The sequence below is a fragment of the Arabidopsis thaliana genome, chromosome 3, assembly GCF_000001735.4.
Source record: "Arabidopsis thaliana chromosome 3, partial sequence".
Classification (NCBI taxonomy): Eukaryota; Viridiplantae; Streptophyta; class Magnoliopsida; order Brassicales; family Brassicaceae; genus Arabidopsis; species Arabidopsis thaliana.
This window is the reverse complement of record NC_003074.8, coordinates 1879856-1898772: the sequence shown is the minus strand read 5'-3', so window position 1 is coordinate 1898772 and position 18917 is coordinate 1879856. Positions and strand designations below refer to the sequence as shown.

Genomic DNA, 18917 nt, shown 5'->3' with positions numbered 1-18917 from the left:
AGAAAAAGATAGGGTTTGATGATGGAGAAACAAGAAGAAGAAGATGTGAAGAGAAGACAAAGACAAAAAGCAGCAACCAGCCTCGGGTTCTTACATTGGGAAGAGCTAAAAAATCATGGAGATTTATCCAAGGTAGCTTTGAACATTGCCCTTACTACCCTCGTGGACGATGCATCAACGGGGTTCTGTATTATGAATCTGGTGAATTTGATCGTGCTCAGGGAAAGTTCCCAAGGTTACCTCTTAACTTACGAGGGAAAGTTAGCTTCTCTTGCTTCTGCAACCTATGTGAAAGCCTTTATTTCACTATGGGTTCTGGAGGATGCAGAGAGACATGCGTGGTCGTTTAGAACATTTTCTTTAACTTTTCCACTCGATGATCCAATTTTGGACACCTTTTTAGAACTAACGGGTGTGACTGAAGCCGGTGAGTTTGTTTACGCACCAACAACTTTGCAGAGTCCGTTTCATGCTCTGTATTTCGATCCACAGAGAAACAGCTTTAGAAGAGTCATATATGAAGGACTCGCGGACGACGAATTTAGGCGACGTAATAGACTTGGATACGAACGTCACCATATTCTTCCCAATCACATAGAGAGTCTCATTTCTTTGTAAATAATTGGCGGGCTTTATAATGATGTTTTCATTCTTTAATTTGAAAAAAAAGAACACAAGTAAACTTGTTTGGGTCGCCAAGAGCTTATTCTCCGCAACAAGCAACGTGTAAGAGCAAATAGCGTATTAAACACGTCATTTAATCTTGGTAAAAGAAGCTCATACACAAAAGAGAGAGCATTACTTTTAACTTTGCTATATAGTTGGATGAAACCTGTAACATTACAGTACAGAAAAATCAAACAAAGGGGCAAATAGGAATGTGCATCATTCATTAGACAGCTTTTTAATCTGTACAATGATAATTGTGATATCATCTGTCCTATTCTCATGCTCCAACCACAGTTTATATGATTCCGCTGCTGCTGCAGCGCATCCATCGCGCGGATCTGCGTATCTCCCCACCTGCAAACAACATTTTTCAATCACATTAAGACCCCAAACCAACAAAAACATATTGAGATCTTCAAAAGGGTATTTTACCATATCAACAACAGCTTGGCTTGGAAGAAACTCGAAAATCCCATCGCTTGCAACAACAAAGAACAAATGGTTAGGCGAGAGATGAACCATTGACACTTCTGGCTCTGCAATAACTCCAATGCTCTCAGCTGTAAAATCACCAACACTCCTCGTGAATGCGGTTCCCGGATACATCCCGTTTTGTACCCAAAGTCTCGGCGGATCTCCTCCTTCACTCTCTTCGTTTGCCCATGTTTGTATATTCGGATCTTTCAACCCTTCCACTTGATCCACACTCAGCACTCTAGCTCCACAAGCTTTAACCCTCTCGCATTCATCTTTCCTAAAAGGCGTTTGATCGTAAGACAAATCCTCTGCTAGAATCCGATTCCTGTCTTTAACAGCGAGAACCGCCCTCGAATCTCCTACATTGGCAACATAAATCTTATCCCCAACAACAAGAACCGTAATGGCAGTAGTACCACTCATCGAATCGTCGATTTCACTATCGTGTAACTCTTCATTAACCCTCAAAAAAGCAGACTTGTAAGCTTTCTCCGGATCCTCAAGCAGAGTTGGGTCTTCAGACAACATTTCCACAACCCTCTCCTTAACAAAATTCGAACACTGCGTACCCAACACACCGTGACCATCAAAGACACCGAAGAAATGAACATTCGGGTTACCTTGAAGCTCTGTTTTGATGCAGTAAGTGTCTTGATTCTCCTTATCAGGTGAGTCAGGGTAATAGCCTCGTTGAGATAACACAGAGTAAACCATATCGAAATTAGGAGAAGGAACGTGAATAGATCCAAGAGGTTTCTGATCTTTCCCCTTAAGAACACCATTGGCTTCTAAAGGTCCACGAGAATCTCCATCTGATGATGACGAAGGATATCGGCTACAACATTTGCATTGAACACAACCCATAACGCAGAAAAACAGATTCGATTGCACAAACAAAAAAACGTGCTTTCCTTGAAAAATCTTTAGCTTCAAGCTGGGGCTAGAACAAGCAATCTCTAGGGAAACGAAATTCGTGGGATTCAACAATGGCGTCCAGAAAAGTGTAGGGTTTTGCGAATGTCATGTTAAACGCGGCAAAATCGAAAAAGGAAAGACGAAATTGGAACCCAAAGGCAGAATCTTTAATGGAAAAAAATGGAGGAAGAGGAAGAAGAGAAACAAAGGTTACAAAAGAGGAAAAATTCGTAACTTTATCTTGTTGCTGCTGTTGTTCGAATTCTTCTTTCTTTTTTCACCTTGGTGGTCTTCCTCAACCTTTGTTTTTTCCCTTAAAGGGTTATTTCGTCAACCCTTTTAAGAGAAAGCGTCAAAAATTTGAGAAACCCTAAAATGCCCAAAGCAGAGGAATTTGTTCCTGAAGAAAGAATAAAAAGAGAAGAAGACGAAGAAGAAGAGAGAGAGAGAGAGAGAGAGAGATGAAAGAATATTGGTTTGGTGGATCCGACGGATGGAGTACACGGGTGGGTTTGGCCTCTGCCACAGCCGCGCACGAGTTCCCAAATCAAACCAAAAACTTTTTGAGATTATCGATGCTTTCTTTTCCTCGAGATAATTCCTTACTTTTCTCGTTTATTTTCTCCCCGTTTCGGGTCGGGTATCATAACATTTTCTCGACCCGATAATCCATGAAAATATTGAAAACCTAATGGGCCTAAGGCCCTGTGAATTAGGTAGCTATCACATTACCATACAACATGGTAAAAAATGTAAAATATAAAGGATTACTTAGTAAGTGTAATTTACCTCGAGACCATGTATGACATGGTGAGTCCAATCCATATATCCACTGTTTATGAAACAGTCTTTTTTTTTTGTGTACATGAAATTATGAGTTCACTGATTTAGACCAATTACATGGAACTAGAGAAAGAAATCTTCTACCACTCAAGCAAGAAAGATTCGACTCGATTTCTATTTGTCTTATCTGCAAATGGCTAGTATTGGTGAAAGAATAAGTTTGAACTCAAATATTTGTAATCGAAAGAGTTTCAAGAGATCTTCTCTCTGGTTCATATATTATTTATATATATGGATTAGTATTAGGCATGAGAATGACCGATTGACACGCGACTGTCTTAGTAGCCATGCATGAAGATTGGAGTATATAAGACATTTTTCTTTTCTTGAAACGTGGAGTAACACACACTTTCTTAAGTTAGTTTCTTACTATTTTACTTAACTTTTGGAATTACAGATTTTACCAGTACCACTATATATATGATGAGATCGTATGATGTTATCAGGGATTTGATCACATAAAAATCATTATTTTCTTGCATGAAAAGCATGCATTAATACATTTTAGGGGAGTTTGTTACAGTATTCTAATTTTGGTACTTCCAAAAAGGAAAAAAAAAAACCCGCCGACGCAATCAAGTGTAAAAAGAAATGACAGCAAAGCAAATTGATCAGACCAATTTTGTCCTAAAAATAAACAATAATTTTTGTTTCCAAAAAAAAACATAAACCAGTTTCTAAGAATCTAAAGAAGAAGAAACAAAATCTAAAAATTCACTCCGATTTCATTGGACAACAGACTTGTCTTGTTCCTATTTCATAGGAAATGGATTTTTTTTGGAGACAAAATTTTGTGTGAGAAACAGTCCGAAGTTCAATCTCTTCCCCACATTTAGACTGCTAATAAAACAAGCCTCTCCCCAAATCCTTTATTCTAGCCTTTCCCTAACAATGGCTCTATTAACTAATCAATCTTTTTAATTTGTAATGTTTAAACCTTTTTTAAAAAAAAATTAAAAAAAAAAGTGAAAATAATAATAAAAGAGTTTACCTGAGAATTAGGTTCAGGATGGCCTCAAGGAGCCTCTCCTATACACAACTCCTAGGCCTCCTGTCCTTTATACTCCTCTTGGTCACAACCACCACTATGGCGGTTCGTGTTGGAGTCATTCTTCATAAGCCTTCTGCTCCAACTCTTCCTGTTTTCAGAGAAGCCCCGGCTTTTCGAAACGGTGATCAATGCGGGACTCGTGAGGCTGATCAGATTCATATCGCCATGACTCTCGACACAAACTACCTCCGTGGCACAATGGCTGCCGTTTTGTCTCTCCTTCAACATTCCACTTGCCCTGAAAACCTCTCTTTTCATTTCCTGTCCCTTCCTCATTTCGAAAACGACCTTTTCACCAGCATCAAATCAACCTTTCCTTACCTAAACTTCAAGATTTATCAGTTTGATCCAAACCTCGTCCGCAGCAAGATATCGAAATCCATCAGGCAAGCCCTTGATCAGCCTCTTAACTACGCAAGAATCTACCTCGCGGATATCATCCCTAGCAGCGTTGACAGGATCATCTACTTAGACTCAGACCTCGTTGTGGTAGACGACATAGAGAAGCTGTGGCATGTGGAGATGGAAGGTAAAGTGGTGGCTGCTCCCGAGTACTGCCACGCAAACTTCACCCATTATTTCACAAGAACTTTCTGGTCAGACCCGGTATTGGTCAAAGTTCTTGAAGGAAAACGTCCGTGTTATTTCAACACAGGGGTGATGGTTGTGGATGTAAACAAATGGAGGAAAGGAATGTATACACAGAAGGTAGAAGAGTGGATGACAATTCAGAAGCAGAAGAGGATATACCATTTGGGATCATTACCTCCGTTTCTGCTGATATTCGCCGGTGATATAAAAGCGGTTAATCATAGGTGGAACCAGCATGGTCTAGGAGGTGATAATTTCGAAGGAAGATGTAGAACGTTGCATCCGGGACCGATAAGTCTTCTTCACTGGAGTGGAAAAGGGAAGCCATGGTTAAGACTAGATTCAAGGAAGCCTTGTATCGTTGATCATCTATGGGCACCGTATGATCTGTACCGTTCATCAAGACATTCATTAGAAGAGTAGAGAGGCAAAAGAAAAAAACCATTAAACATGGCACATATAGGAGAGGAGAAGATACAAAAGAAAGCAGGGGTTTTTAGCGATCAAAGAGAGCCAAAAATGTTTCATTACAAAGTGAAAAAAAGTTGTAATGTTAAACACATTGTTGTGCATTTGAGCTCAGAGTGTGTTTCATCACAAGAAGAGATAGATGGTATTATCATCATCATCATTTTTTTTTTCTCCTTTCTTCGGTTTTGTTTCCCTCTCTTTGATTCAAACCTTTAGAATATTCCTCGTGTAATATACATAGGTACAAACAAAATGGAGGATTAAATTCATTCTTTTTATAAACAGAGAATCGAATCTAAATTGTTTACAAATCATCAAAACTTTATCACTAAAGAAAAAAGATCCGACACAGAAACTAGCGACACTGTTTCGAAATTCCGGTTACAGACAGTGGCTGTCTGAAATCAATCTACATCAATCCAGAACAAAACAGGAAGACAATAAGTTTTACCAGAATTAAGGCGAGAGACGTCACAAATCTGCAGGATTCTCCAACAAGCAAGCATAAGGAACTTTTGGCCGGTATAGTTTTGTCCGCTTCGGTCTCGGTTTAGTGGAATTCCCGACGACAAGCTTACACCGCCGATCAATTTCGTGTCTTTCTTTGGGTTAGATTCCGGTGTCTGGTAATGGCGAATCACTAACTAACGGATTCTCTGATTTGTAACTAACATAACGCGGGAAAAAAACTAAAGGACGAGCAAACCAACCTCAGCTGATTATTAGAGAAAAATATTGATATACAGAAGAACCCTAGATACCTCCGATCCTCGAAATCGATTTGTATCTTCAGGGGAAGAATAAATGTGTTTCCTTTTTTCAAATCTGTAAAATTTATAATGATAAAGATGACTTTTTTATTATTATTATTAAATTTGAGTTGAGACTCGAGACCATGTCCTTTGGAAAGTTAATAAAAAACAGAGTATTTTTTAAGTAATGTTATTACATTTGGTCAAAAATAAAGGTGGAGCTTTTTTGCTTTGCTTCTTCTCATTCTCTCTCTCTATCTCTATATGTATCTCTGTCTATCTTCTTCTTCGTTTCAAGCCCTAAATTGTGTATCTTCTTTGTTGCAATCTTCTCTACGAAGAGAATGGTGAAGAGGGTCAAGAATTGAGAGACTCCAAAGTGAAGTCTAATCGGCACACAAACTTGAAGCCTTTCCGAGCGGTCTTGCAATCTCCGTCGTGTTAATTAAAGGAAGGGTTTTGCGTTTTCTTTCCTGATTCGGTCGCTTCTATGGACATGGAGAGGTAATCTTCGGAGGACAATACATTTCAGATATGTGTTTCGATTAGTTTTTTTGTCTTTTTTTCTCCCTCAAATTTCATTTCTTTTTAGCTTCAATTAAATTCAGATACGGGTTATGATTAATCTGCACTTCTCTAGTTGTCTGATTATATCTTCTCATTGTTTCTTCTTTAGGAGTTTTCCATTTTTGCGTTTTTTGGTTACATAAAAAAAAAAAAGAATGCGAGGCTAATTAGAGATCTAAGCTTAGGTGTGAGATACATAATCTTTCAGTAGCTATCTGTCTTTGTTTTGTATTTACTGTTTTCTGTGTCCAAGAATGTGTAGTTTGATTTCGCATCACTGACATTGGTTGCATATTAGATAACTGTCTGTGTACATTTGGTTTTGATGCAGTGCAGATACTGAACCTACCAGTTTAAATTGTGGGAACAACATGGTTGTCAAAACTTATCCATTAGGAATGGTTGGGACTAACAATGGCATTGCTGAAAACGAAGGAGATTCTGGTCTTGAACCTTATGTTGGATTAGAGTTTGATACTGCTGAGGAAGCAAGGGACTACTACAACTCTTATGCTACGCGGACGGGTTTTAAGGTTAGGACGGGTCAGTTGTATAGATCTAGGACCGATGGTACAGTTTCATCGAGGAGGTTTGTTTGCTCAAAGGAAGGTTTTCAGCTTAATTCAAGAACCGGTTGTCCTGCGTTTATCCGAGTTCAGAGACGAGATACTGGCAAATGGGTTCTTGACCAGATTCAGAAAGAGCACAACCATGACCTTGGAGGTCATATAGAGGAGGCTCAGACTACTCCCCGTCCTTCTGTACAACAGAGAGCACCGGCTCCCACTAAGCTAGGCATATCGGTTCCACATAGACCCAAGATGAAAGTTGTTGACGAGGCTGATAAAGGAAGGTCATGCCCTTCTGGTGTGATCTCTTTTAAGCGCTTCAAAGGAGCTGAAGATAGTGATGGGCAAACTCAGCCCAAGGCCACTGAACCGTATGCAGGGTTGGAGTTCAACTCAGCTAATGAAGCGTGCCAGTTTTATCAAGCGTATGCTGAAGTTGTAGGTTTTAGAGTTCGAATAGGGCAGTTGTTTCGATCAAAAGTTGACGGTTCGATCACATCCAGAAGATTTGTTTGTTCGAAAGAGGGGTTTCAACATCCTTCGAGAATGGGTTGTGGAGCTTACATGAGGATCAAAAGGCAAGACTCTGGAGGTTGGATAGTCGACCGTCTCAATAAGGATCATAATCATGACCTTGAACCGGGAAAGAAGAATGCCGGTATGAAAAAGATAACAGATGATGTGACAGGAGGGTTGGATTCTGTGGATCTTATTGAACTAAACGACTTAAGCAATCACATCAGTAGTACCCGAGAAAACACCATAGGTAAGGAATGGTATCCAGTGCTTCTTGACTATTTTCAGTCAAAACAGGCAGAAGACATGGGATTCTTTTACGCCATCGAGCTTGATAGTAACGGAAGCTGCATGAGCATTTTCTGGGCAGATAGTCGGTCAAGATTCGCCTGCAGTCAATTTGGTGATGCTGTTGTTTTTGATACTTCATATAGAAAAGGAGACTACTCTGTTCCGTTTGCAACATTTATCGGTTTTAATCATCATAGGCAACCCGTGCTTCTCGGGGGTGCCTTAGTTGCTGATGAATCTAAAGAGGCTTTCTCATGGTTGTTTCAGACATGGCTTCGTGCAATGTCAGGCCGTCGTCCGAGATCTATGGTAGCTGATCAAGACTTGCCTATCCAACAAGCTGTGGCTCAAGTCTTTCCCGGGACTCATCACCGGTTCTCAGCGTGGCAAATAAGGTCCAAAGAACGAGAAAATCTCAGGTCGTTCCCGAATGAATTCAAGTACGAGTACGAGAAATGTTTATACCAGTCTCAGACAACGGTCGAGTTTGATACCATGTGGAGTTCTCTTGTAAACAAATACGGCCTTAGGGATAACATGTGGCTTAGAGAAATATATGAAAAGCGCGAGAAATGGGTACCGGCATATCTAAGAGCCAGTTTCTTTGGTGGAATCCATGTAGACGGCACCTTTGATCCGTTTTACGGCACTTCCCTTAATTCTCTAACGTCTCTTAGGGAGTTCATCTCACGGTATGAGCAAGGACTCGAGCAGCGCCGTGAAGAGGAAAGAAAAGAAGATTTCAATTCTTATAACTTGCAGCCGTTTCTGCAGACAAAAGAGCCCGTTGAAGAACAATGCAGAAGGTTGTACACGCTCACCATCTTCAGAATTTTCCAGAGCGAGCTTGCTCAGTCTTATAATTACCTCGGTTTAAAGACCTACGAGGAGGGAGCCATCAGCAGATTTCTAGTGAGGAAATGTGGGAACGAGAACGAGAAGCACGCCGTGACTTTCAGTGCATCGAATCTCAATGCAAGCTGCAGTTGTCAAATGTTTGAGTACGAAGGACTTCTCTGCAGACATATCTTGAAAGTGTTTAACCTCTTAGACATTCGAGAACTCCCATCTCGGTATATACTTCATCGCTGGACCAAAAACGCAGAGTTTGGGTTTGTACGAGATGTAGAATCAGGGGTGACTTCTCAGGACCTTAAGGCCTTGATGATCTGGAGCCTAAGGGAAGCAGCTTCAAAGTATATAGAGTTTGGGACATCGTCTCTGGAGAAGTATAAGCTTGCATATGAGATCATGCGAGAGGGTGGGAAGAAACTGTGTTGGCAGAGATGAGAAAACCAAGTAAGGTCAGTTGTCCTGATTCTCTTTGTTTCTCGAGTTTATAATCTAAGATGTCTAAATCTTCAAAATCTGTTTGGTAGCGAGGTTGTTTTCTGTTCTTGTCCTTCATAGATTCTCATTTGGGCTGTGTTGGTTGCCTCATCGGCGGCAGACTCTCCCTCTGTTCTGCCTCCTTATGAATAACATTGTTTCATTTATGTCTGAGCTCTTGGATCATTTTGCCATTAGATTCAGTTTATGGTTTAGCTTTTAATGACGCTGGTGCTTCATGTCGTAAAAATGATTGATCCAGTTTCTTGTAACAGAGATGGTATTATGAATTGAAGTGAAACAACGTCATTTGGTATAGACTAGAGACTATCTCCTTTGTAAGACTATCTCCTTTGTCTGGGAAAGTAGAATATTTTCTAGCAAAGAAATCTGACATATTCTTATCTATATCAGAAATTCAAGAATGAGTTTGCTGTGAAACCAGAAAAGCATCAATTGATTTCTTTATTTTCTTCAAGAGTTCACTTTCTTCTGTTACAGATTGAGAAATCAGAAGAAGATGAAGCCTTACCTCATCAGTGAAGATGGAATCTGTGGCCGCCGATGTAAATCCTAACCCTTTTGTTAACTTAAAGTCATCAGAAAAGGCGGTGGTGGAGGTCGTCGATGTGGTGAGGCCGGTTGTATCCATTGATAAATCGGTGGGTTTAGTGACCGACATGTATGTTCTCTGTTATTTTCATGTTTGTTTCCTAAATATCTTAAGAAAGTGAAGAACCTACCAAGTTAGAATTTTTGGAAGATTCAGGACATTTTGGAAGTTCATATGAATCTAGTAGAAACTTAGGATGTCATGTAAAATCGTTATCAAGTTCTCCTTCTTCTCTACACTCGTATTTAACTTTTTCTTTACAGACAAATACTTGCAGTTCCTCAGGTATCATTATTATGAATAATTTGATGTAATCTTTAACAAACAAAAAGGAAGTGACGAAAAGTTAGAGCGGGAAGAGAGAATTAAGGAGAAAGAAACTTAAAATACCCATTGACCATTCGTTGTTAATTACATGATACATATTACATGATTATGTTTCTAAAACATTTCTAATCCGAATGTTGGTTTATTATATCTTAGCAAAAAGCAGACTTCCTCAGCTCTCTATACCATAAGAGTTGGGTGATATGAGGCTCTCTACGTATGTATTTGCCTCGAACCCGTCACTGAGCTTAACCCCACAAATTCCTAGATTACTCGATGCATTGGTTTCAAAGTTGTACAACACCAGGTCTCCATCAAGCTCCAGAAGAACCTCTTCATCGTTCTTAGTCGAACAGAGCGGTTTCATCGACCTATACAACAAGTTGATTCGAATTCTGCTCCAGGATTTAGCTTCACCGTACTCACTCATCACCCATATATCATCATGCACATCGTAGCAACTATTGACCACACAGAGACGTCCATTGAGACTTCCGACCACAAAGTTGCTAAACCTATGGGAACAATCTTCAGCTTCATCAGGCACTGGCATCTCTCGAAACTCCTCGGTTTGAATATCAAATGCTACAACCACTCTTTGGTTGTGCCTACTCTCTGTGAACACCCAGTGAATCGCACCGTTGAAATGCACACCGGACGTGTAGGAGCCATCGTTGTGCTCATAATTCAAATTGCAGATCCGTCTCCATGAGTCAGCCTTCAAGGAATAGACACTAGCATCGAGAATATCTTCACTGGTAGCAACAAGCTTCACCAATTTGTAATCATCAGTGAGACCATCGAAACCAAATCCATAAGTTTGGAAATTATCTCTTTCGTATTCTACAGATTTGGGACGAAAATTTTCAGGTAATCTCTTGGAATCTCCGGTAGTTGGATTATACAAGAAAACAGCTCCTTCACCAGGAGAGATACACACTAAACCATTGGAAGATCCAACGATCTCAACCCAGTTTCTTCGATACGATTTCGCATTCAGCTTAAGCATCACGCGACGATCATCGTACAGATGGTCCCCCACGTAATTCCTAATCATCTCAGAGAAAATGCTTGGATCGTCTTTAAGAGGATAATTGTGTTCCACAGCCGCTAAATCCCTAATTCCGTCACCGATCGAATTGAAATCTAACGAGTACAGATTATGTGAAGACACAATGAGCTTACGGTGGAGCGATCTTACGGATTCGTTTCGAAGGATCAGATCGAGGTGAATCTTCGCGAACCCTGGATCTGACGATAAAGTGCAAAAGAGCTTTGATACGCACCTGAATCGCCCGATCGATTTGGCTGGTAATCGGAGAAGAATTTCTGTAATGATCTCTGGTGGAAGAACGAGTGATTCCGGTGAAGCTTTTTCGCCGTCGTCATCTTCTCTCCGTCTTTCTCTCTTCGTCGCCTCCATTATCGCTTCCCACAGCAACTGGATCGCTTTCATTGTTGGCGTCTGGTTGCTTCTCCGCTATGACCCGACACCTTAATCTAGCCCGCTAACACTGGATCCGGGTCTAGTTTCGGTTGTCTTAATTGAGTCCCAATTTCTCGGTTAAACGGTTCAATAGTCAAACCGGGTCATAACGACTATAAAATCCGAGTTTGAGTTATTTGCTCTAATAAACTTTTATAAATTTTCTCTTTAAATTAATTATTAGATATAAAATTGTTGATGTAAATTGATGGATTTTTCAATAAGATATACAGAATCAATGTATTCTGATTTGATTTGAAAAATTCAATCCAAAATTTATCTGGTTAGGATTATTTTACTTTTCCAACTTTTGATGAATCTTGATCCTAATGGTTCCCAAAGGTGATCACAAACATCAATTATCATCATCATGTGTTAATGCGGAAGGAACATAACCTGAACGGGTATGAGTTTAAGTTAGTTAGAACACATAGGAAATACTATACAGATATTTCTCAAAGAGACTGTAACTTCATATTCTAAATTAATTTTCAGGCCTAAACTAGTTTGGTATATTATGATTAAACTTTCTTTGAATCCAAGAAACGTAGTAGCCGAGAAATTCGCTCTTTGTACACTCTCATGTTTAGCCTCGCATCTTCCTGTCTCGATCTTTCGTTTGTGATATATATGATCAAGATCAAGCTTACGGAAACGTAAAAGACACAACGAATTTAACGAGTTCAGATCTCCAATGTGGAGACCCTACATCTCGCCGGGAGTTTTACTCCCGGAAATCCACTAATATCATCACTTCATCTCCGATCCTTTACAAGTGGTAGACCAAAACCTACTTTGGTGCATCTTTTGATCTCTTTGGATCACTGAGAGTCTAATGTTTTCAGTAACCAATACAATATCTTCGGAGATAACCCTAACCCTAATCTTGGTGGAGAAGAAAAGGGTGGTTGAGAAGCTGTGAAGCTGTCTATCTCTCGCTTGCTTTCTTGCGTAAACAGCAGTCCATGAAACTCTTCAAATCGTCAGAGCATTCTTCGGGGGCTTTTGGTGGTTCTCCAAAACAAACTGCACATACTATCGCGGCTTGGTCTGGTAGCATCGGGTAGTAACCCACCAAGATCTCGAGCATCGTAAGCCCAAAACTCCATATATCTCCGGCGTAAACGTTTGATTTGTCTTCTTCTGTAACACCATCAGCTTCACTATCGAGTCTTTCAGGACTCATGTATGCGAACGTGCCTACGAACGAGTTGCACTTGTTTAAAGACCTGACCACGATCTTGCTCACTCCAAAGTCTGCGATCTTGACTTCTTCTTTTGAGCTACGTAGCAGATTCGCTGGCTTGATGTCTCTATGAACGATCTTGTGCTCGTGCAAGTAATTTTTTCCTTCCAAAACTTGACGAGACATCAAAGCGAGTTGTTTTTCTGTAACCCCGCGTAGAGACTCGAGCGAGCCAAGATCCATGTAATCCATTAGAATAGATACTTCTCCGGAAGGATTCTGGAAGATGTCGTGACACTTTGCGACGTAAGGAGAGTTGACCATGCGAAGGATTTCGATCTCACGGAGGGAAGTAGAATCCCAGTTTTCTTTCACTTTCTTCAACGCGTAGATCTCTGAGGTTGTCTTGTCCTTAACTTTGAATACGGTTCCTCCGTTTCCACTGCCAAGAACACTGATTCTGTCCAAATTAGCTACAGAAAAAGTGTTGCTTGCGCAGGAAGAAACTGTTGCAGAGACTTTTGTAGCGGGTATGATGGGGAAGCGGCAAGGGGGGATAGTAGTAGGAGCTTGTATAGGAGACAGTTTGAGGTTAAGGAATTGATTATCTCTAACCATAACCATCTTCTTGTTGTTGAATGATCGATCTTCAAGAGCTTAATTAGGGTTTTGTTTTTTGAGAGTAGAGGGTCGGACAATAACAATTGATTAATATAGGAATCCACATTTTTTTTTTTTTGAAATTCTTTATTTTCATGATTTAGTTTACATGTCAAATATTCATATTTGGTTTTGGATCGATCAGATACGCATACCATTATTATTTCCCAAAATTTCAAATCACGTAAAAGATTTATAAGTTTGTTGAGAATTTTTTTTTCATATCAAAATTGAATATTAACTAAACAATTACCCCCAATAAGTTTTTTTTGACAAAAGAGTACAGAGAGATTGATGACGTACAGAAGAGGAGAAAGCTTTACTGTGGTATTTCCATTTTGGTTGTTGTCATTGACTCATCTTTTCATTTACTGCTATCATTGACTGTAATATAGTACAAACTATGGGGTTGTTTTGAAAAATTATATGGGGTCAAATGGTAAATAAAGTAAAGATGATTAACCCAAGTACACCACCACCTCTCTCTCTATACTCTCTCTCTCTCTGTCTCAGTCACTCTCACACAAGTTACTTTTCTCCGGTGATCCAAATCCTGCTTCAGTCTCTGGACTTGTTTTTTTTCTTCTAAGTGACCCTTTTTGACCAGATTAGCTCAAATACTTGGTAATAATTTCCTCTCTTTCTCTCAGTTTCTTAGAAATTTTTATACATTTCGTACGTTACATAATTCGTCTGCTCTCTCTTTACCTCACAGACACAAAGAGTTCCAGCAACTTCAATGGCTTCCGGTGATGTACTTCCTCGCTTCTACACTGTCTTTCTTTCCTGTGTCAGTTCCAACTCTTTGGTAAGATTTTTCTCTTGATTTTTAGTTTGTTTCTGAAACAAATTAGGTTATGTGTCTGAGTTGGTTTCTAGGAAAAATCTATTTGCTTTATATGTTAAGTCTTTGTTGTGAGTAATTTACGTCAGTAATTCTTTAAAGATTTTAACTTTTTTACCAACTTCGGTTGATATTGCTAGAATCTGTCAAGAGTATAGAGTTGGATCTCTCAAGTTTTTCTCAAATGTTTAAAGATTCAAAAACAGAGGTTTTCTTTAAACAAAAATTCGTATGGTTAGTAGTGTTTACAAATCCCTAGATGAAAAAATTGGTAAACATAACCCATCTTTGTTGGATTTTGAACTTATTTATGAGTATGCTATTTGGAACATAGTTTTGTTTGTCTAGTGAGACATATAACCATCACTCTCCTTATTGTCTCATGTGTAAAAAGCCTCTGTTGCAGAAAGAGTCTCTCGTTTATGTTGTTTTGCTTCTCATTCATTTCTACAGTTTTAACTTGTGTTACATTTTCTTGTGTTGAGAAGCTGATACCAAGGTCTTACTACGAACATTTACCGCGTCGTTTACCCAAAACAGCGATTCTCACGGGAACTGGTGGAAGAGTTTGGAAAGTAGCAATGATGAGCAAGCGAGAGCAAGTGTATTTGGCACGAGGCTGGGAAAATTTCGTGGCCGATAACGAGCTAAAAGATGGAGAGTTCTTGACGTTTGTTTTTGATGGGTACAAAAGTTATGAAGTAAGTATCTATGGTCGCGGTAGCTGCAAAGAGACGCGAGCAGTCGTTCATGTTGAAGAGATCTCTGATGAGTCAGAAAGTGACAACGATTCTCTTGGTAGCCTTGTTGACGTAACACCCATGCCAGCGGAAGAGAACTCTGATGATACTGAAGGTGACAATGATTCTTGTGATAGCGTTGTTGACGTAACTCCCATGCCAGTGGAAGAGATAAGTGATGCAAGTGATAGTGACTATTATTAAATCATCTGATTGATGCTGAACTATTCGTATGTTTAATTCACTTTTCCTCTGTGGACATGAATTCTCTTATATCACTTCATCCCTGAAGTTGTTTTCGTCATTGTTAGGATTATAAACTCTATTTGTATCTGAGAAATTGCCACTATTACCAGAAGTTTAAACAATGGTTTAATGAAGATCACTATTACGAGAGAAGTGTATCTTTCTTTACAAGGTATGTGTATATACTGATGGAATTTGAGATATATCTCTAATTTGAACTTTGAGCAGCTTTTTAAATAATTGTAAAAATAAACGATATGTTTCATAAATCATAATTAGCACGCTCTGAGTTTCTCAAGAGGAACATGAACCTTAAGAATGTTCATCCTCAAGCATTTTTAAAGCCAATTCAGCTAACCAATGAACCGTTCTGCTCTGTCGGCTCACTCCAACCGTGCCAGAGAAAACATCAAAGTTCTCAAGCTCAGCCGTAGTTTCCAGAACCTTCACGAGCTCTTTCTCCATACCCAAATCCCTGAACATCCCAACGTTCTCCACATCATCTTCCATCATCCATATCGCAAGCTCGATCACAAACCTCCTGATTCTTGGAACCTTGATTGCTGGCTTGTCATGCTTTTTCAGAATCGAAACCAGTGAGTTTGCAAGTTCTTGCTTTTTGATCCCTGAATCCGTCAGAACAATGTTTGCTTCTTCTGAACTCATGAATTTGAACACTTGTGCTGCCAATCCTAGCATCACTTCCAGCAATTTATTGTCACCTGATGTTATTGACTTCAGTACCTGCAAGAAAACAGAACAAGTTTTAATCTTTTGGGGGTTCAACGCAGTATTTGTACCGACAGACAGACATACTCACAGTAGGCGCTGCTGTTTTAATGAACCTCAGGTCGAGAAAGCATTCATGTCCAGAATATATGCACAAGTTTCTCAACACTCTCGCTGCATTGACACGGATCAAAGGAACTTCAAGTGCCTCCACAAGTCTTCCAAAGACTCCGAGCTTTAGAATTTGGATGCAGTTGCTTCTGCTCTCCAAAGCAAGCATCCCTATAGCTTCACCTGCAGCCATCCTGACCCGCTTTTCATTCTCATCCCCATGTATTTTACTTTTTAGGAAAATGCTGAACAGCTCTTTCAAGACACCTCCAGTAACGGCAATTCTCTCCCGCCCATCAGTCTCAAGCGCGAGGAAGCTAAGAATCTCAATCCCGAGCTTCTGCAATTTCGGGTATCTCACTCCATGCCGCAATACGTCTCTCAAGTTGCTGATTGTGAAGACGATTTCTGAGATCTCCCTCCTGAGACATTTCCCGGTGTTGCCACTTGTGCTTACTAACATTTTCACTAGCTGCAGCGACCGTTTCACTGTAAGGACTCGTGACAGAACCATATCTGCGTTCTCATCCTTCAAGAGTGTTGCGTCTGTGTGCGTGAAGTCAATGATCTTAGGGAGAAGCCCTCTCGTGTTACCAATTTTCCCACAGTTGTCATGATCTCTGGATAATTTCTTTAGAATCAAGAGGCCTAAATTGTTGAACCTCCAGAAATCGTAGTGTAGATGATGGTCGTGGAAGAGTTTCTTCTCTCCAATCTCGTCAGGAGCTTCACCTAAAGATCTTGTGTTCTGTAACAGTGATGAAATTGATTCCATCGCACCAGAGATTCCAGCAACTCTGAGAGAGTTCTGCTTTTTGCCAGCGAGTTTTGAGAGTATCTCAGCCGCTGATCTCCTAATCTCTTCTTCTTGCAGATCTTTCCAGTTCAACATCTCCACCAACCTAGACAAAAAGAATGAGATCAGCTTTGTTTCTGTTTCCACGAACTGCAATCTCAATATGATTAAGCTCTCTACAAAATTTGGCATCTTAACATTGTAAAGAACAAACCTTTCAATGACAGGTAAGTTGATACCGATCTTCTCAAGTGTATCCTCTGCGAACCGCTCATTTACAGCAAACTGCCTAAGAATCCTCGCTCCGATGAGCTGTTCATCAGAGCAGTTCGAGCCCAAGAGATCCATAGCAAAGCTAACCATATCCATCTTCACACCATCAAAGATACTCCCATTGACAGACTTGGAGTAAGCATCATAGAAGAATCTCTTGATAGAGACCATTCCAGTAACCCCAAACCCACACTCTCTAGTCACATTCTCAAGCAAGTGACACACACTGACCTCCCACTCCCAGTAAGCTTTCTCCGCAAGAAACAACAACGCTTCGGCAAGAGCAAGCGAGTAGAAGATGCTGAGAGCGGCTTGTCTATTCCTTTTGTCCAAGTCTCCGTCTTGAACATCTCCGTAGTTGTGCATTACGAGCTTGTAGGAAGACAGAGCCACACAAGCACTCGCTGACAAAAGCTGGAGCCAGTAGAGAATCCGACTCACATAGCTGGAGATGTAAAGCCATCTCGCATATGGAAGAAGAGGAACTTCTGAGTTCTTCCATGTCAGAGTTGTTCGACGATCAAAGATCTCTTGTCGTCCGATTCTCGTCGTCGCTTCTCTCAATCCATTGTCGAGGATCGGCTTAAAGATCCCATCGCTGCAGAGAAACTAAAATGTTCACCCTAAATTGAATCGATTCCAATTCGATTAAGCAAAGAGAGAAGAGATTATCGAAACCTGATTCGTTTTAAATTTCTGAGAAGTGAAATTGAGCTTGATTGGAGCACGCGGAAGCTACTGATTCCGACGCCGGATACAGTCCACGTGGCCTGGTGCTGCCACTCGAGCTCGTGGCTTCTGCTGAAGATTCGAGTGCCTTCGATGAGGAGAATGATGGTGATGAACCAAAAATCGGATTTTTCGAGCGTGATAGCGAATCCACCGAGAAGAACCACCGTGGCCCAAATGAAACCTAGGGTTCCGAGATTAGTGGCGATTTTCTCGATGATTGCAAGGCGGAGAGCGAAGAGTGTGAGTTTCTGCTCCGGCGCGGGTGATGTTGATCTGTGAAACGCGATCGCGGAAGATACAGACGCTGCGTCTGCGGTTTCGCCGCTGTCTCCTTTCTCGACGCTGTTTCTATAATCCAAAACGGTGTCGCTTGAGCCTCGTGCTTCTTCCAATTTTTGGAGCTCCAACACCTAAATGAAAATTTATTACTAATTTTAGAAAGTTTTTATATTCGAAGTTTTCTTTTCTTTTTATGCAAATAAATGGATAATAATTTAGTTTCATAACCACACGTTTGGCTGTTGTATGACATAAAATGAAGATTTGTTATAAAACAATCTTAATATTTGCAGAATTTTTTAAAATTATTATAAAGTAGTTACTACTTATAAGAAATTTATTGAAGGATTGAAGGTATAGAGAGTTCAATATCGACATTTCAAATTAAGCTGAAAAGTTGCTTCCAATTACATATGGAAACATCATTCCAAGTAGAACGACTACTATTAGAGCAAACCTATCGAGGCATGTCATATCATATATACAATGATCAAATCTACGTGATCAACAATGTGTTGAACACTACTAATTGAACGTATTATATGCGTAGTTTCAAGAAGAAACAAAACCTGCAAATGGATGCTCCGATCATCTTCTCCAATATTCTCGGAATACATTATACCTTACGAGAATTCTCCTTTTCGTTATTAATTAGGATTTCGTTGATGATGGATACAAATGAGAAAAGGCATCATGATTATATATATATGTTGCATCTATTTGTGTGTATAAGAGACAGCAAGACTTAAGAAAGGCAAAGAGTGGAGAAGAAGACAACAATGAGGCAAAAATCGAAAAGGAAGAGTGCAAGAAAGTGTAACTTCAAATTCCTGTTTTATTTTCTGTCAAACAAT

General features: G+C 40.0%; 8 protein-coding genes across 11 annotated transcripts; 4 read left to right on the top strand and 4 right to left on the bottom strand.

The window, feature by feature from the left end:
* Positions 1-21: 21 nt before the first annotated feature.
* Positions 22-618, top strand: AT3G06280 (F-box associated ubiquitination effector family protein; the record flags this gene model as incomplete). The annotated part of the gene is made up of 1 exon (NM_111503.1): positions 22-618. The coding sequence occupies one exon, from the start codon at positions 22-24 to the stop codon at positions 616-618; it is 597 nt and encodes a 198-aa protein (NP_187279.1).
* Positions 619-711: 93 nt separating this feature from the next.
* AT3G06270 (Protein phosphatase 2C family protein) lies at positions 712-2915 on the bottom strand. The gene is made up of 2 exons (NM_111502.5): positions 1102-2915; positions 712-1023 (listed from the first exon to the last, which is right to left on the bottom strand). Exons 1-2 carry the CDS (start codon positions 2008-2010, stop codon positions 886-888), a joined length of 1047 nt encoding a protein of 348 aa, NP_187278.2. The 5' UTR covers positions 2011-2915; the 3' UTR covers positions 712-885.
* A 766-nt stretch (positions 2916-3681) lies between these two features.
* Positions 3682-5809, top strand: GATL4 (galacturonosyltransferase-like 4). Its single transcript, NM_111501.3, has one exon. The coding sequence runs from the start codon at positions 3914-3916 to the stop codon at positions 4967-4969; it is 1056 nt and encodes a 351-aa protein (NP_187277.1). The 5' UTR covers positions 3682-3913; the 3' UTR covers positions 4970-5809.
* A 133-nt stretch (positions 5810-5942) lies between these two features.
* On the top strand, positions 5943-9939 carry FRS7 (FAR1-related sequence 7). Of its 3 annotated transcripts, none has more exons than NM_111500.3 (3): positions 5943-6273; positions 6673-9016; positions 9543-9937. In NM_111500.3, the coding sequence occupies exon 2, from the start codon at positions 6708-6710 to the stop codon at positions 9000-9002; it is 2295 nt and encodes a 764-aa protein (NP_566278.1). In that variant the 5' UTR covers positions 5943-6273; positions 6673-6707; the 3' UTR covers positions 9003-9016; positions 9543-9937. The 3 variants fall into 3 exon arrangements, with proteins under 3 accessions (NP_566278.1, NP_001325737.1, NP_001325738.1); NM_001337643.1 differs by having other exon boundaries at positions 5981-6273; positions 9317-9939; NM_001337642.1 differs by having other exon boundaries at positions 5991-6273; positions 6673-9939.
* A 26-nt stretch (positions 9940-9965) lies between these two features.
* On the bottom strand, positions 9966-11730 carry AT3G06240 (F-box family protein). The gene has a single exon (NM_111499.4). It carries the CDS (start codon positions 11435-11437, stop codon positions 10154-10156), a length of 1284 nt encoding a protein of 427 aa, NP_566277.2. The 5' UTR covers positions 11438-11730; the 3' UTR covers positions 9966-10153.
* A 665-nt stretch (positions 11731-12395) lies between these two features.
* MKK8 (MAP kinase kinase 8) lies at positions 12396-13277 on the bottom strand (the record flags this gene model as incomplete). The annotated part of the gene is made up of 1 exon (NM_111498.1): positions 12396-13277. The coding sequence occupies one exon, from the start codon at positions 13275-13277 to the stop codon at positions 12396-12398; it is 882 nt and encodes a 293-aa protein (NP_187274.1).
* A 525-nt stretch (positions 13278-13802) lies between these two features.
* AT3G06220 (AP2/B3-like transcriptional factor family protein) lies at positions 13803-15425 on the top strand. Its single transcript, NM_111497.3, has 3 exons — positions 13803-13937; positions 14029-14121; positions 14646-15425. The coding sequence occupies exons 2-3, from the start codon at positions 14053-14055 to the stop codon at positions 15099-15101; spliced, it is 525 nt and encodes a 174-aa protein (NP_187273.2). The 5' UTR covers positions 13803-13937; positions 14029-14052; the 3' UTR covers positions 15102-15425.
* AT3G06210 (ARM repeat superfamily protein) lies at positions 15282-18788 on the bottom strand. Of its 2 annotated transcripts, NM_111496.5 has the most exons (5): positions 18633-18788; positions 17731-18194; positions 16994-17650; positions 15964-16885; positions 15282-15887 (listed from the first exon to the last, which is right to left on the bottom strand). In NM_111496.5, the coding sequence occupies exons 1-5, from the start codon at positions 18678-18680 to the stop codon at positions 15456-15458; spliced, it is 2523 nt and encodes an 840-aa protein (NP_187272.3). In that variant the 5' UTR covers positions 18681-18788; the 3' UTR covers positions 15282-15455. The 2 variants fall into 2 exon arrangements, with proteins under 2 accessions (NP_187272.3, NP_001325571.1); NM_001337641.1 differs by having other exon boundaries at positions 15282-16885; positions 18633-18762.
* Positions 18789-18917: the final 129 nt, after the last annotated feature.

Excerpts from the sequence above, each read along its gene's own strand:
- GATL4 (NM_111501.3), top strand. The coding sequence starts at position 3,914 with ATGGCCTCAAGGAGCCTCTCCTATACACAACTCCTAGGCCTCCTGTCC.
- AT3G06240 (NM_111499.4), bottom strand. The coding sequence starts at position 11,437 with ATGAAAGCGATCCAGTTGCTGTGGGAAGCGATAATGGAGGCGACGAAG.
- AT3G06270 (NM_111502.5), bottom strand. The coding sequence starts at position 2,010 with ATGGGTTGTGTTCAATGCAAATGTTGTAGCCGATATCCTTCGTCATCA. Across the intron at positions 1,024-1,101 it reads GCCAAGCTGTTGTTGATATG|GTGGGGAGATACGCAGATCC; the intron begins GTAAAATACCCT and ends TGTTGTTTGCAG.
- AT3G06210 (NM_111496.5), bottom strand. The coding sequence starts at position 18,680 with ATGTATTCCGAGAATATTGGAGAAGATGATCGGAGCATCCATTTGCAG. Across the intron at positions 17,651-17,730 it reads AGAAATTTAAAACGAATCAG|CGATGGGATCTTTAAGCCGA; the intron begins GTTTCGATAATC and ends GTTTCTCTGCAG. Across the intron at positions 16,886-16,993 it reads AACTTACCTGTCATTGAAAG|GTTGGTGGAGATGTTGAACT; the intron begins GTTTGTTCTTTA and ends CTTTTTGTCTAG.
- AT3G06220 (NM_111497.3), top strand. The coding sequence starts at position 14,053 with ATGGCTTCCGGTGATGTACTTCCTCGCTTCTACACTGTCTTTCTTTCC. Across the intron at positions 14,122-14,645 it reads GTGTCAGTTCCAACTCTTTG|CTGATACCAAGGTCTTACTA; the intron begins GTAAGATTTTTC and ends TGTGTTGAGAAG.
- FRS7 (NM_001337643.1), top strand. The coding sequence starts at position 6,708 with ATGGTTGTCAAAACTTATCCATTAGGAATGGTTGGGACTAACAATGGC.